General features: G+C 42.7%; 3 protein-coding genes across 10 annotated transcripts in view; all 3 read right to left on the reverse strand.

Moving 5' to 3' along the window:
- LOC147024956 (MICAL-like protein 1) overlaps positions 1-3,045 on the reverse strand; it is a 43,094-nt gene extending 40,049 nt beyond the window's left edge. For all 6 annotated transcript variants that reach the window (XM_085885406.1, XM_085885408.1, XM_085885407.1 and 3 more), the window contains exon 1: positions 1,103-3,045. In XM_085885406.1, coding sequence (XP_085741532.1) covers positions 1,103-1,245 — 143 coding nt within the window. In that variant the 5' untranslated portion in view covers positions 1,246-3,045. The remainder of the gene's footprint in view (positions 1-1,102) is intronic.
- Positions 3,046-3,323: 278 nt separating this feature from the next.
- On the reverse strand, positions 3,324-6,790 carry ATP5MF (ATP synthase membrane subunit f). 2 transcript variants are annotated; one of them, XM_085885431.1, is made up of 4 exons: positions 6,640-6,790; positions 4,065-4,169; positions 3,642-3,758; positions 3,324-3,500 (listed from the first exon to the last, which is right to left on the reverse strand). In XM_085885431.1, the coding sequence occupies exons 1-4, from the start codon at positions 6,653-6,655 to the stop codon at positions 3,472-3,474; spliced, it is 267 nt and encodes an 88-aa protein (XP_085741557.1). In that variant the 5' UTR covers positions 6,656-6,790; the 3' UTR covers positions 3,324-3,471. The 2 variants fall into 2 exon arrangements, with proteins under 2 accessions (XP_085741557.1, XP_085741556.1); XM_085885430.1 differs by lacking the exon at positions 6,640-6,790 and adding an exon at positions 6,494-6,530.
- A 3,313-nt stretch (positions 6,791-10,103) lies between these two features.
- The window catches only part of CHERP (calcium homeostasis endoplasmic reticulum protein), an 86,815-nt gene continuing 81,064 nt past the window's right edge, over positions 10,104-15,854 (reverse strand). The window contains exons 12-21 of one of the 2 annotated variants that reach the window (XM_085885411.1): positions 15,213-15,411; positions 14,048-14,313; positions 13,673-13,806; positions 13,472-13,501; positions 12,373-12,462; positions 11,861-11,965; positions 11,498-11,593; positions 11,292-11,368; positions 11,004-11,189; positions 10,104-10,607 (exon numbers count right to left, since the gene is read on the reverse strand). In XM_085885411.1, the coding sequence (XP_085741537.1) occupies positions 10,567-10,607; positions 11,004-11,189; positions 11,292-11,368; positions 11,498-11,593; positions 11,861-11,965; positions 12,373-12,462; positions 13,472-13,501; positions 13,673-13,806; positions 14,048-14,313; positions 15,213-15,411 (1,224 nt within the window). In that variant the 3' untranslated portion in view covers positions 10,104-10,566. Of the gene's footprint in view, positions 10,608-11,003; positions 11,190-11,291; positions 11,369-11,497; positions 11,594-11,860; positions 11,966-12,372; positions 12,463-13,471; positions 13,502-13,672; positions 13,807-14,047; positions 14,314-15,188; positions 15,412-15,854 lie in introns of both variants that reach the window. The other variant, XM_085885410.1, reaches the window with a different exon arrangement.

Raw genomic sequence — 15,854 nt, forward strand, 5'->3', positions numbered from 1 at the left:
GTGTTATATATAGGTAGATTATTAGTCCCCTACTGGTTTCATTGGAAGGAACGAAATGTTTGCCCTATGTCTGTCCACCCGTACGTCCCTCAATCCCACCTGTGGTTTTGCAGACTTATTTTCCAATATCATTTAACATATTCAACTGAAACTGGGTACATGGCTTTATTCTAATTTTACAGAACAAGTTGGAGTTTCAGGGCATTTCATCAATTTTTCAGGTGTGGCCTTTTCGGACTTAGAAAATATCACATATTATATAGTATTATACATGGGTCAGTGTTCAGCTGTTACCACCCCACTGCTTTACCACCAAGTGGCTGGATAGCTGGCCTGACTCCACCCCAATAAAAATCATGCGCCACCATTGCAGGAAGCAGCACAGCACAGAATTTTTATTTTCTCCGGTATGTTCACCAGCTTGGCAGACTTGTAGTGAGACTTGAACGTGAAAAAAAAAGAAAAGGAATGAATTGCATTGGAGAGTAAAAAGTGAAACGCTTTACAACATTTAAGTTCCACTTCGACAATTTCATTGACATACCAAACACATGACAAAAAGCTCATGTGAATAATGAGTTAAGAATGACGTCGTACATCAACTCCACTGAGTGTTTTTGCAATCCCCCACGCATCCCAGACCCATGACCAGTGCGTTTTGCGAGCGACCTTGTTCTTGTGAGCAAAAATGTTGCAGCAAAGGACGGAGTGAGGATTTGAATCCACTGGGAGAGGGGTGGGTGGGAACACCATGGACAACAAGCACTCCTCTGCAGTTTCCGTGCATTCATAATGAAAAGGGAAACTCGCGTCATTCCCCTCCTTGGACCCAAGATTGGTTCACTTGGGAGAAAGGAAGGGCAAGACCAGAATAACTCGGACGTGCGGTTCATGTACCGAGGGTCGTGATTACAGAAATAAAAACCAAAGGCTGCCGTTGGTTGTCCATGCGTCTGACCAAGGCGAGGGCTCGACTCTGGACAGTGGACAGTGGACAGTAGACAGTAGAGTTAGAGAACCAACAAAGGGAGGGAGTGAGAAGACTTTCAAAATGGAAGGGGATTGCTCTTGTGATGAAGGGTAAATCCGGCGTATTACTCACATGAGCTCAGGATGAAAACTGTGTATGATAGCGCAGAAGGCAAGACCGTCCCGAAACGAAGCGCCCATGTCCTCCACCGACACACCCGAATATCCGGCGGTTCGACAGCGGCACCAAGACTGGAGCTTCCGTGGAGCAGACATGACTCCAGCCTCAAGGACGACACTGGGTTGAGGTGATAGTGGTGGAGGGAGGGGGTGAGGTGAGGTGTAAGATTGGGGGAAGGGGGTTGTGAGAGAGGGGTTGCACCTGAAAACGGCCGAAAACGAAACAATCCGAATGGGGCCGGGCTAAAACAAAATTACATTTTGGTTGGATAGAGGGTGGAGCTAAACATATTTCGAGTGGAAAGGGCAGAGCTAATATTTTTAAGTTAATCGGGCGGAGCCAGGATAAATTTTGACTGTAGGGGTGGAGCATTGCAGGAACGCTCAACATTCAGAACGATTCAATACGAGTCAATGACAAATATTTTTTGCATTAAATCAGCATAATGTGGTTGCGTCCCACCACGTTTGAAGCAAGATAAACCACAAATCACCAAGACAAAGCAAAATAAAATATTTACGTGAAATTGGCGACGGAGGGCCAATTCAATGTGTTCATTCATTTTTCGGTGATGCTTATTCCTAAGGTAGTGCTCAACCCATTTCTGTTTCTAGGAGTGCACGAAGGGTGAAGCACAAGGTGTGGACTGGCGTATGCAGATAACAGAGATGTGTTCCATTACCAAGCCAGCCGTTCCTTATCAACAGTTTTGTTGGAGTACTTAAACCACTTGGCGAGTGCTCCATAAACTGATTGGTAATGGAACACACCCTAGGTGGGAGAGGCAAATACCCCCACCCCAAGTTAATTGATGGGCCTTCAATTGACAATCTCATGAACAAACATGATGACATGATCCTGAGACTTCCTGAGGATTGAGCTGCCTATGAAACATGCTGCTGAAGAGAAGGGGTGAGCAAGGGTTTACATATAGATAAAATAATGAAATGCAGTCTTGTCCTTTTATCCAATAATATCATTGCTGGAAACATTCACTCACCAAGGTTGCAATCGAAGCATTAACCACTCATTTAATTATAACCAGCGAGCACGTGAGATCATATGATGTATCAAAAAATAGCTGCTCTCAAGTTGGTAGCTCCAAAAGAAGATTCTGGAAAATGGAGAACGTTCTAACTGTTCAACTGATGAGACCACAACCCAAAGTCGAAATGGTAATCGTGCAATAAAGGTTCATGTTGAGGCATCCCAAAATATCCGTTTCTCTGCTGCTCCAGGAATTGATGAAAAATTTGTATCACGTTGGAAGCAACCTCTTCCAAGCACTTTATTGAGCATACTAAACATGACGTCATTAGCGCAGGTCTTGGTTCAGCTACAGTACTCACGGTAACGAATACATTGGGTGGCTTGCCTCTGCTCTTTCTCAGGGGCGGCTGGTACAGGTCAATGCCCCGGGGTGCCAGCGATCACTTAATCAAAAACCATGCGACCTATCACGTTCACAAACTACTGCTATGAGACGGGACAGCCAGCTCAACACCCTTCCGAAGGGTAGTGCACTCATCGCTGCAACACCCTGCCTGCAAAGTACCAATTTTTTTGCAGACAACTGAAGAATAAAGTTTTATAATCAACCAACGAATAAAACCCAGCCGATACAGCCCGAAGAGCGTCTGCACTACATCTTCACGATCTGCTCGGTCACCCGTCTCACCCATCAAAGTACAAACTGAACAAAAGTACGTGCTGCATTGTTCCTCATTCAACGCGAGTTAAGGCATCAGTCGGAAGTACGATCTATTTGCGACGATCCCACCAACGGTCCATCTGGCAGGAAATATTGCCCTTTAGATTCTGGGTCATAAGAAGAATGCCTTGATTGTGATTTTAATGGTTCAGTGCCTCAAAAGCCACGCAAACACTAACTCCTAAAACGACACAATCCTGCGATGATGAAACGTTTCCACAACATTGATAACAAGATAACTTTATCATGGGAAATTCCCGCAGCTCATTTTTATGAGTATAAATGGAGACCGACTAAACATTAGACAAGAGCATATTTGACCAAATTGCTCGATCTGCATTCTCTACCTAAACAAGATTAATCAAATCTCCATGATCATTCATCACCCGATACCCTCTTCCCCCAAACTCCACCCCCATAAAAATTGACCTCTAACCTCGAATGACAATAAAAAGCAAGACAGGACATTCAATTATTTAATGAGAGCGTCAAAAAACAGATACAGTGCACCCAAAACATGGGGTTTAGTATGTGATCTGCCAATCGTGAAGTCATTCCTTTCAGCAAGCTCCAGCCAGAGGATGATAGCGGCATCTCGACTGCTCAGCCTTCAATGATGTTTCCTCCACATGTCATGCTCTAAAGGAGAAAAGGGAGACACGGAAAGAGCAAATCAATGAATGAATAAACACAAGAACGATCGAGACATTGGACGAATGTCTCGCCGTATGGAGACGTATGATATGGTCTTACTCCTGTCAATCACCACATCGTGCTTACTGGTGTTATCGTAGACAAAATAGTAGCTCACGACCACATAAGCGGTGAGAATCATCGATATTCCAGGTAGTCCACCACGCTTCACATTAATGTACTTGTTGAAATAACGCTGGTAGCCTGCACAGGGCACAGATGCGTTAGCATTTACAAGTTGACGGGTTGAGAACGTCAAAAGAAAGGGGGAAGAAAGAGGGATTGGAAGGGGAGAAGAGGAAGGGGAAGGGGGTGGGAAATGAGGTTCTGGAGGGAATTGGCATCAGAGAGATTCAAGGAGAGTGTGGAGAGAAATTCCCCCTATTACTGCAGAGGATAAGTTGCTAACACTTTACTAAAGTGAAGAAGAAAGATCAGTGTGGTTCCAACATAGTAAAAGTAGATATAAATCGTAAATAATAGAACTATGGAGATGGAAACGGGGTATACCTCGCCGGAATGCACCAAGAACCCCTTTCGGAGTGTAGTCTGCTTTCGCAAACCAAGGTGGAAGGTCTCCCAACTTCACATCGAGCAGGCGTTGCTCCGCGAGGACTGGGAATAAACATCCGCATCACCACAGAAGAAGTGGTTATTTCAGCCGTTTCAATTCCATCGCACCATGATGGTGGAACCAATCACACAAATAAAATCAAATGCCCCTTCCTCCATCACATTTCTATGCTGTCCTTCACAATGATCATTATATTCATGAATTTTCCACCCAGCATGAGGGGAGTGGTTAGGTAGCTCAAACATTGGTGATTGAGGGGTAGTTTGACGTCATCAGGACTGGGAGGTAGTGCTGGAGTTGCACTTCCAAACCGAGTTCGAGTCCGAGTCCGAGTCTTGCCGGATTTGGCTGTCAACTCGGATATTTAAATATGGTCCTGTAGAAGTGGAGACTTTCACGCAACATCAATTTTAGTGCATTTCCGCTACAACCGAGAAGCGCTATGTACACATACTTGACACGGTTCACGACTGCAGTACTGTACTTTGGCGTCCACAATTTAACGTGAAATATGCTTCATCATTTGAAGTTGTTTTCAAAAGCGGACAAACTTCAACGTTTCCCAACACCTGCAAGCTTGGTTAAAGCAGGGCTTGATGCACCATCTGTCCGAGCCGTTAACAAGGAAATTTCGAAAGTTAGTATGGGGGAAAAAAATCCCGTACTCGCTTGTGGAGACGGCGATGCCGATTCCACAGATTGGAATGAATAATGAGATCGGAATGCTGATTGTTCCATGATCATGACGATGTTGTTCGTGTTTGCAGCTTGTGAAAGTGATGTCATTAACCTTGTGATGAAGTTCGATGCCATTGCCGATGATAGAAGACGAATGACAATTTTATCATCGACATGATAATATATACCGTAATGGCGATGATTAATTTTGCACCATGATGGGTCGAATCAGGGAAGATCTTTACCGCCACCACTGGAGGAGGATGCAGGTTTTTTTTGTTTTCATCCGTCTCTATGTGACCAGGATATCTCAAAAAGTTACGGACAGATTCAGCCGATATTTGGAAGACAGTTTGGGTGTATGACGAGGATGAATCGATTCGATTTTGGTGAAGATCCGGTTCAAGACTACAATTCATAAAAAAATAATAAATATTTTAAGTAATTCTTCACCATTAAAGAAGCGGTCAAACTCTTTACAGCATGATATATCAAAAAGTTGGGGATGGATTACGACAAAAATAAAAACAGACGAGTTGGTTAGGTGATGCGATTTTGTGGATTCGATTTTGGTTCAGGTCTGAATCCAATCCGGTCTATCAGTGTGATACAAAATGTAAACTGTTCGTCCTGGCGGCAGTATGTGCTCGACTGAGTGCCCGTTTTACTCGTCGTTTAATGTGGACTTATTTTTGTTGATAGATATAATTAATGAAGCAAAAACGAGAAACTAATGAACTAAAGCTCAAAAACTTAGTTCAGTACAGTACAGTACGATAGTACATCATGTGCATACACACAAAAACAAAATTGTTAACACGTCTGAGCCAACCTGGGACCCGGCAAAATTGTTTGTCAAATTTTGAGCCGGATCCAAACTGAGTTTTTGCTATGGAGCCGCAGCACTGCTGGTAGGTAGCTTAGTATATGGATCAGTAGTTGGATACCCACGTCTCAATGTCTGTGAGAAGGTCTCGTCAAAAGGTGAACGTAGTGTCGACGTTTGTTCATTCCACCCCCCCCAATAAATAAATATTGTCTGACACACACACACACACACACACACACACACACACACACACACACACACACACACACACACACACACACACACACACACACACACACACACACACACACACACACACACACACCTTTAATTTAGTGGTCAGATAGATATTACATTGAATTGTCATCTCCCGTAAACTTTTGCACCCCCTTAAGCCGACAATCCAAACACAGCAGGTTTGTTCCCCCTTATCCTCTTCCTTCTTTCATGTTCCTTTATTCCATTGCTTGAATCCATAGGTGGCACTCCGTCACCTCGCGCTTTCATGAGCCTCGACTTTGTACAAAAATAAATAAATAAATAGAATTTGATATGAATGGGTGAAAGAAATGCGTCCGTGTCCGAGTCCGTGTCCGATGTCAACCAACCCACTGTGACCGTTCCGTTCGACCTCAATTCGAGGTCACAGGGCATATTAAAGGTCATGAGAGAGAAAAAAAAAATAGGAGAAGAAGAGAACACATCAAATACTTCCGAGTAACTCGAGTTATGATGTTGGAGGGGAGGGGGAGGTGGACAGAAAGGATGTTGTTCGTAACAGACACGGAGGGACATGATCATGGAGTGAAGAATACACAACACAAGGTCGTTTTCAATCAATCACTGACTAGGCCTGACCATGACATCGCTTCTTGTTCATCCGAATCCGCGAATGAGTCCTCAACACAATGAGGAACAGTTAACGAGCGAGAGAGAGAGAGAATGTAAACACCACACAGTCATGTATTCCCCACGACACATCAAACGAGCCGCGTCACCCTCACCCGGTTTGTTCGCCATTTTAACGTGCGATCAGGAACAGCTCGGGAACGGGAACACTATCTTCCGCATCGTGTTTGTCCTTTGTTTATAGTTAACAGATTTTTACGATTATTCATCGGATATCGTATGGTTGTGATTTTATTGTTTTTTTTTTAATTCGGTAAATATTTTAAAAAGTAAGATATGTGAAAAAAAAAATCAAACTTCACTAAACAGTAACCTGACTATACACCGTCCAATGTTTTCAGTCAGGTCAAGAGAAACAAGCATCGCTAAATTACGACTTGACGATAAACCGTCCTTTGTGTTTTCGAGCACATAAACTGTCACAGATAACATTTGTTTGAGAGACAAACAAACATATTGAAAAATTCCTCACTCGGCGATGTTTTAGAGTGCGTCCATCACCAAGCAGCTTGTAAAGCGCTCGCCAAGTGACTTAAGCACTCAAGCAAGCACTCCAACGAAACGGTTGCTAAGGAACGGCAGGCTTGGCAAATGATAGCAAGCTGATTGGTAATAAAACAACCCAGGTATTCTGCAACTTGTCGGCTCCTGCCGAGGACCCAGGTGATTAGGTGAGTGGCGTATATAGAGCCGAGTGGTTCTGAAAACGCCATTGAAGCTCAAAATAATAATAATAATACTAATAATAATAATAATGATGATAAACCCCAATGATGATAAAATGTGGTCGTTTCATTGGAATTGTGTGTAGTTTCTGAGAAGGAAGCAAATACCTATTTTGGGGGGTAACCCCCCTTTTACACACCTTTAGACCCCAATTTTTTCTAATGTCATGAACAAACTTTGGTACGTCATGGGTGATGAAGGTCGTGGTCAAGTTTCATCAAAATTGCGTCATATTCATCTGAGAAGAAAGTAAACACCTCCTGAGGGAGCCCCTCCAGAAACTCCCACCGTAGACCCCCTCAGATCCTGATTTTTAGTTCCTTCGGAACTGACTTGTATAAAATGGTGGTCCATGTCCGTCTGTCCATCCGTCAGTTCTTCCACAATCAATCTTTCGATCATTATTCTGCAACCTGCGGTCACAAAGACTTGAAACTCGGAGGGATGATACTTGGGAGATTCTGCAGAACCCCCCCCCCCCCCCCGCAATGAAATTTCCAGATTTGTCACCAATTGACTGAGTTAATTAGTCCAATCAATTAATCTTCAAAGTCCTAAAACTCGTCGACTATTCATAGTTTTTGCTTCTGGTTTGGTATAATGGTTCTATGGAACAATGTCTACAGCTTGTCTGAGTATTTTTCCAAATTTTTGGCCAGGAGGAAAGATAATGAGTCTTAATGAGGATGAAGTTCATTAGGGCCGAAATAAAAACAATAAATGTTAATGAATATATCCAATATCGATGAAGTCCGAACTGACCAGGGCCCATGGGCCGTATTTTTTTTGTTAATGCTGTGAACAAACTTTGATACATCATGGGAAGGTTGTGGTCAAGTTTCATCAGAATTACTTGTGTAGTTTCTGAGAAGAAAGCAAATACCTATTTTGAGGTCAACCCCACCCCATCGGAGAGCACCTTGGGCCCGATGAACAAACTTTGGTACACACCGGGTGATGAAGGATGTGCTGGTTTCATTGAAATTGTGTGTACAGTTCCAGAGAAGTTGCAAGTGTTTGTAGATGGACGGAGGGACGGACGATGCACCACCCCATAAGCTTCCTGGAATTACGTTCCAGGTGAGCAAAAATCCATTGATGCTAGCAGATGATCCATTGGGATCGTACTCTGAATAGAGCGTTGGTGCTGCCAAAGCAATCTCCTCGACTACGGGGCACAATCCTGGACGGGTCGCCACTCCGACACAGGATACTTGAACGGCTCAATCATCCCAGCAAACTGGTACTCATTTTGCCGACCTCGGAAGGATGACGGGCTGAGTCAACCACACCTGGTATTAATTCAACGGTAGGGATTTGAGTTCAGGATCCTCAAATCCCAAGCCACTAAGCCAACACCACACATTAGCAGATGATATGCTCATTTTATTGTCCATCCAAGGGACAACTCATACATTGATGCCTCACACTGCATGGAAACAACAGGATGACTGTTGAAATATAGGTCCAGCTCTAAACTAAGGCTAAACAGCATAGAGGTAAGTGTGCATCGAGCAAGGCTCTGAGGGCTGGCTATATCCAGTCAGCTCTCAGAACAAGTGGGACTGCCTTAAGGTGGTGTTGGATGCACTTTTGTTCACTCCGCCACTGAACGTGGATGGAGGTGATGTTTTCACCCCTCTCTGTCTGTCTGTTGTCCACCACTCCTTTCCAATTCCATACACAGGCGATGCATGACGTCATCGCCGGACACCGAAGGAAGGGAGTACTCAGTTTTTACTCCGTTTGTTTTCTTGGTTGTTTGTTTGTTTGTTCGGGCGATATCTCAGCCATCCTTTGAGCAATGAAGCTGAAATTTGGGGACAAAAGTGAAGATCTGCTTTGGCAAAAAGGTTACTTTTTATTGTTTGATTAATTAATTAATTGATGAATTACTTCATTATTATTGATTTATTAAGTACTTATTTATTTTATTTCTCATCCTGGCAATATCTCAGGCACCTTTTGAGCTCGGAAGCTGATATTTAGACTATAAATATTTGACTATCAAGAGTATTTTTGATTTATTCATTAATCAATTCATCGATTAATTATTGTTATTATTTTTTAAAATTTTGTTATTTTTTTTTATATACAATGTCAAGGCTCGTTTAAGAGCTAACACACAGAATGTATAACAAGGGGAGCAGGAAACAGGAGAGGGAAACAGAAAACAGTGGGAGATAGACACATGAGGAGATCTGTGGAAGGGAGAGGGATGGGGTGGGGAACATGGGGTAAACAAGATGGACATTACAGGGACTTTCACAGGAAGAAAAGCAGGGAATTTGAAGGTGGTGGGTTTTGGGTGGATTAATGGGAGTAGAAAAGATCGTTGTTATGGATGGGGGAAGATGAACAAATGCAAAGAGGTGGTGGTGAACAACTATTTTGAAGACCTGCATTTGCATAGACTGTACAGCTTGACGGTATATTTACGCAACTAAAAGTATACCTGAAAGTGAAAAAACGATAATAATTAGAGGCACATAAGGTTTTGGAAATTGTACTTTGCTTTGCAGAGTTAAATAGATGATAAGATATGTTATTGGCAGAATGGTCTCTTTCTTTGTTTCACTGTGTTACTATTCATTCCAACTTTGTTGAAACAATCAGTTAAAATAAAAGCAAGTGGAAGTTGCATCGAGTTTGCCACCTGATTTGGAACTTCTGGATGCATTTTTCAACTGGCAGCAACCGCACTGCTGGCAGCAAGAGTACTGCAGCGACTGCTGAATTGAAAAGGGTAGCTACTCTTATTGGTGATCCCATCCTGTGCAATAATCCTCATATTACATACCATCCAGGAAGAAAGTCTCAAAACAGAGAAACATTTCCAAATGGCTAAAAATGTATTTTCGATTTGCCATACAAAAATCACAGTGAAACGATGAAGTTTCACCGTCAAGAACAGCCAAGCATCATCATCACAGGTCATCTCCAAATTTGAATGGAATAAAAAAAAATGTACACATAAACATTTACCGGAAATTGAGTTTTGGGAGGGTGAAGCCGGGAGGACATTACACATGAATTTCTGTTTGCACAAGTGCAATCACAGTCGATTCGAAAACAAAGGAGGGAAAATTAAGCATCACCAAATTGCCAGGTCTTGTCGTTCGAATTGTGCTCCAGGCTGTAGGAACGGCTGGCACATCACTTTTATCCAGGTAGTGTTACCACCCATGGTACTCAGTCCAACACAGAAAAATGTGTGAAACCATGAACTGGGATCAGGAACAAGAATACAATAGGTTTGGATTTCAAATGTTTCCGGTCTTCAGTGGATCGTGTTGTCATTCGGTTGGCTTTTCTGTGGGCTGATTGCCAGCTAATGCTGCAACGGAGCAAGGGAGAAGGAAGGAAAAAAACCCATCAATGAAGTCCTTATGTTAACACATTTTGTCCCCAATTTGTTTGTCTCATGTGGTTGATTAATAATGCAAACATTAGTCAGAACTTGTTCATAATCTATAATCCCAATGCTCACTTTAGCAGTAACACAGCCACTTTGGTGGGAAGACAAACTTTTTTCATGTCATTCCTAACTTTTTACTGGGGTCCCGAACAGGGGGTGGGGTGGGGGGAATTAGCTTACATTTTGTCTGTGCTATCAACAAAAGTCAAAGTTTCTCTCGGGAGTCCAGTTGGTAAAAGTAGTTGCAAATTGTCATCGTTGCCCGCACAAGTCAAACCGGCTGTTATTATGTTGAGATGCACACAGCAAACATACGGTCAGTCCGTGCCATGAGCCGAGCAATGAACGTGTTGCTCTTGCTACGACGGAAGTTTTCAAAAGGGTCATCAAGAGGAACGCCAATGCCTTTGTACTGGTTCCAGTGATCTCGTATCTCTCCTCCTTTGATAGGATCCTCCCTTCCCTGTTCATTGGCACCAAGACCACCGGCTCCGCTCCAACCTGAAGAACAAATGCATCCATCTCATACTCATCTCAAGCAGTACGCTCACCAATGTTGCAGAAAATGGCAGCGCGAGGGCTTTTGACACTTAACAGGCTTACCCATCTTCATCAGTAGCTGGTGACCTTTGTTTTCTTCACCGAGACGGTAATCCGCAATTCCGATTGGAGGAGCATGACTGGTGGGATTCATGGGCAAAAAAGTTTTTCAAACAATCCAAGGGTATTTGCTGTATTTTCACTGCAAAGGTAATTAAACCACAAAGCACCGATGAGAAGGAAAATAGCATGCATATCGTAGACTGCACCTCATAGAATCTCTGTGGCGAGGTGAGCGAGATCGAGATCGCCTGCGGCGACGAGGGGAGCGTGATCGTGAACGGGAACGGCTGTAACTTCTCCGTCTGCAAAAATCAAAAAGTCAACACAAGATATATTTAAGGTGAACAAGGGATTCATAAAAATTGCAATTACTGACTGAGCTTACACCAAATTATTGAAACCAGCATATACAGTGTTCGTGTACAAACTGGGTTATCTTTTTTTTTGGTAAATAGCAAAAGGTGAAAATATTGGTCAGAATTAACAAAATGCATCATTTTTAATGGAAAACGACTATATCTCATCTTAAGAGGAAAGTGAACTACATTCGTGATTCACGATGATACTACCTGTGAGGTGAGTTTGAGTGAGAGCGCGAAGATGAGCTCGACGAGGACTCAGAACGAGAAGAAGAGGAGCGCTGGCTGCGCGATCTACTGCGTGACAAAGAATGCCTACACACAAGGTGGCAGCAGGGACCTTTTATTATTATAATAATTATTATAATAATTTTTTTTTCTCGTGAAAAACGAAAATGTAATAAGAACCACCAGTGCAGACTGTTTAAATTGTGGACAAAAACTGCAGTTAAAAAAACAACAACCACCAAGACCAAGTCAGAATGTGGAACTTGCAAGTCAAGCTTTCCAAACAAGTAAAAAATTCCCAAATGTAGGAAAGACTGAAGAGAGAATTTTAAAATGTTGGCAGTTTCCAAATTCCCTCCCCAACTCTCTGTAACATATTGCCGACGGCGTTGGAGCTGCTGAAGCAGTTTCAAAGCAACCCAGCTTTTCTTGTTTGCGTACATTTTGTGGGATTATGCGAGTCAAATCATTGACGGAAGAATGAGTCAGCTCACCCTTCGTTGCGACTCTGTTCATCCCTTCGTCTCCTTGCACGCATTTTAGCACGGAAGAACTCGTACAGGCCATTATGTTCCCATCCTTCACTGAAGGGATGAAACAAACACACACACACACACACACACACACACACACACACACACACACACACACACACACACACACACACACGAACACGAGAAGAACAAGACATTAAAAAAAACACAGAACAAAATGTGAAGCAAATTGAAGTGGTGACAAGGGAGGCATTAAATGCAAGAAGCTTGCAAGAGTAAAAGGAAAAGTTTGTGTAAGGCACTATATAATGAAACCTGAATGAAAGATGAGCGTTAAAGAGTCAAGAAAACAGGTATGTAACAGATTAGGTAAATGACGTGAGTGTGAAGGCAGAGAAGAACAGTCTCTGTAGATTATGAGGAAATACGGACCAGCTTAAGTGGTTTTAATATGGCACACGATGGAGGCAGCAAGGACAGGAGGATGGAATAGTATTAAGGAAGAACAAGGATAACCATGTAAAGTATAAGGAGCCAGAAAGGATTGTGAGGAAGCCTTTGTGGGATGCAAGGAAATTTGGTGGAACAGATACATAGTCGAGGGAAGTACAATGGAGAAGCATGTGAATGAGGATATGAAAATAAAGAGAAGTACAAGAAATCATGCTCGATAGGCAGGGAAGAGGCAAGTTGTTGATCCTCAAGTTGAGATTTCCATAAATGAAATGTAATTAAAGTGCAAGATAAGGATAACATTTTAAGTAAAATGTTTCAGACAGTGCCAATTTATGTCGTGAGAGATGTGTGACAAAGCAGAGGAAACAAAGATGCAGTATTTGATGAGAATTTTCATGCATCAAGATACAAATAAAGCTCGAACCCACTGCAAAGCACAACTGCGTTAAGAAAGAAGCAGAAAAGCATTCTTCATCGGTAACAGTTAAAGCAGAACAGCAAGGCCAAGTACAGCGTGGGAAGCAAAGCCTTGGAAAACAATTGTTTTTAGAAGTTGCGCTTCATTGTTAAGGAAAGAAAAGACAAGGAATGCAACAAAGATGGTTAGGAAAGGTAAGAGGGAAGAGCAGTGAAGATGTGATACCTGTGTAGCTGCCTCCCCCTTGGGGGGTGGCTTTGGGGAGTGATGGAAGGTTGTCGTTAATGTAGAGGGGAGTTGGAGGGAGGAAAGCGACAAGGGTGCAGGAAGCATGGATTCCATGGGCTGCTCTCCTTTGATCATTATGCATCAGATTTGGTGACAGTGTGATGGGGAAAATGTGGGGAGGGCAGGTGGACTGGATACCTGTTTCTTGGGCGTTCGTGAGATGCTGGGCTATAAAACGCTCTCACGGCTTCAAGGAGCCTGTCACTGGGTGGCATCGGTGGCGGCAGCCTGATGTCTGTAGGATCAAGAGGTCGGTACTCACATTCTTCCAGCTGATTTGAGTAAAGAGTAAAGAGTTGGGAGTGAAAAAGGCAAGCGTTAGAAGTTCCTCTCTCGGTGACAATCAAATGATAGTTAATAAAATAATATATAATTTGCTCTGTGGCTATAAAACCAGGAAGCCATTAAAAAATGCACACCAAAAAATAAAAATCTATTACCATAGTTTATCGAGGAATCGGGGTTATAAAGTCGAACAAACACTGTGTTTCAAAAAGACCTGTATAACGATACCTTAACAAGAGGCGCCATGAGCCCAGCAGGCAACTCATAGTAGGGCACGGTGGGAAGCAGGCTCGGGTCGTTTGGGTCTACGGTTTGCAGGGGAGCCTTTGGTGACATATTTGGTGGTGGGATACTTGGAAAGCCTGGTGGAGGTTTGCTGAAGTCAGGTGGTGCCTGGGCATACTCCAATAAGCCTGGCGGTGGAATGCCCAGCTGGAAAGCGGGAGGATGGTTAGGAGCTCCTGGTGGGCACTGCGGGCCAGGAGGACCAAGGTCTGTTGGCATATAGGAAGGAGGTGTATAAAGTTGGAACATGCAGAAATTGAAAACGATCCTGGTTAAAAATAAAAACACTACAGTGTTCAGAGAATGGCTTACCCTACGCAGTCTTGAGAAAAAGGACATGGGAAGGGTCTTTTCAACCGTTTCTTTACGTTTCCAAACACGAGCACGTGTCGCAATTTTGTCTGAATCTCAATATTCCCCAACGCTAAGAGTGTAAGTGGAAAATTTGATTGGTCGAGATGGTGTAATATTTTGTCCAAGTACTGCTAAACTGAATGTTTTTGGAAGTGCCAACAAGGTGCTTTGTGTTCCACAGCGTTCAAATATATACTTCAAATGAAACAAACTAAAAGTTTTAAAGGCTGGAGAAAAAAAAAAAAAGACTTTTTTTCAGAATTTAAAGCCACTGATGGAGCGTCTTTTACACTACTTTATTTGACACGTTAAATTAGTTTTTCGTGCCTGTTATTTGTGTCCTTTATGAAGTCCCTAAAATCAGTAAGTTTCCTGTTTGGAATGATTTTCAATTTTGTTTGACTGCCAGACAGGCAGACAGCCGAAAACAATTTCTTTACTCATCTGTGTGCATGTTCAGTCAGGACGAGATTCTGTACAATTTGCCAAATCAGAGCCAACATACTGCTAAACTACAGGTTCATATTGCGATTCGTATTCTACAGTGTTCAAAATACAAACTTCAATTGAAATTAGGCAGTTCCTCAGTAAGAGAGTGATGTCTGCAGACAGACAGACAGACAGACAGACAGGCAAATTAATCGATTGCTTAACCCCACCTTGCGCTACACGCACGTGGGGTAAATAGTGTTATGGCTCTTGTAAAAAAGAAGACTTCAAAATAAACTCCCATTGCTCGGCGAAGCAAACACACGTGGAGGCATGGGGGGTGGCCTGCCGTGAAGGAACCCAGGAAGAGGAGGTTGACTGAACCCGCCAGGACCAGGTGGTGGGGGCAATTGGTTGTAGTTGCCAACCGGTGGTGGTGGCGGTGGTGGTGGGGGTGGAGGCTGACCGAAAGATGCAGGGTTCGTTGCCCAAGGTGGTGGTGGTTGTTGGGGGTTGAATGGACCCTGCAGATACACCCAGAAAACAGTTAATGAACAATTGTTTAATTTCTAAGTCAATGGTTCGGAGGTGAGATCAGAGTCACATTCACAGCTGAGATAAGCAATTGTACAAATACCCTTCCCATACTGTAAAAACAGCAACTAAACTTTGACAGTTTGTTAGGTGTGTGTATATGTATGTGTATGTATGTATATATATATATATATATATATATATATATATATATATATATATATATATATATATATATATATATATATATATATATATATATATATATATATATATATATTGTTGTGGTTGACGAAATTCGCAAACCACCATTCAGGTCCCTTAGGTGAGATATCTCTGTAAGTATATGTGTAGTTAGGCCCAAACCCGTTGTTTAGAGGGAATAAATGTCATTCAGTCGGGCTGCGACTCTTCAGGATAGCCGTTTTTCTTT

The sequence above is a fragment of the Eptatretus burgeri genome, chromosome 6 (assembly GCF_056783735.1).
Source record: "Eptatretus burgeri isolate ZD-2024b chromosome 6, Ebu_testis_v1, whole genome shotgun sequence".
Classification (NCBI taxonomy): Eukaryota; Metazoa; Chordata; class Myxini; order Myxiniformes; family Myxinidae; genus Eptatretus; species Eptatretus burgeri.

Excerpts from the sequence above, each read along its gene's own strand:
- ATP5MF (XM_085885430.1), bottom strand. The coding sequence starts at position 6,515 with ATGAACAAGAAGCGATGTCATG. Across the intron at positions 4,170-6,493 it reads GAACAAGAAGCGATGTCATG|TCCTCGCGGAGCAACGCCTG; the intron begins GTCAGGCCTAGT and ends GTTTATTCCCAG. Across the intron at positions 3,501-3,641 it reads TTTTGTCTACGATAACACCA|AGCATGACATGTGGAGGAAA; the intron begins GTAAGCACGATG and ends TTTCTCCTTTAG.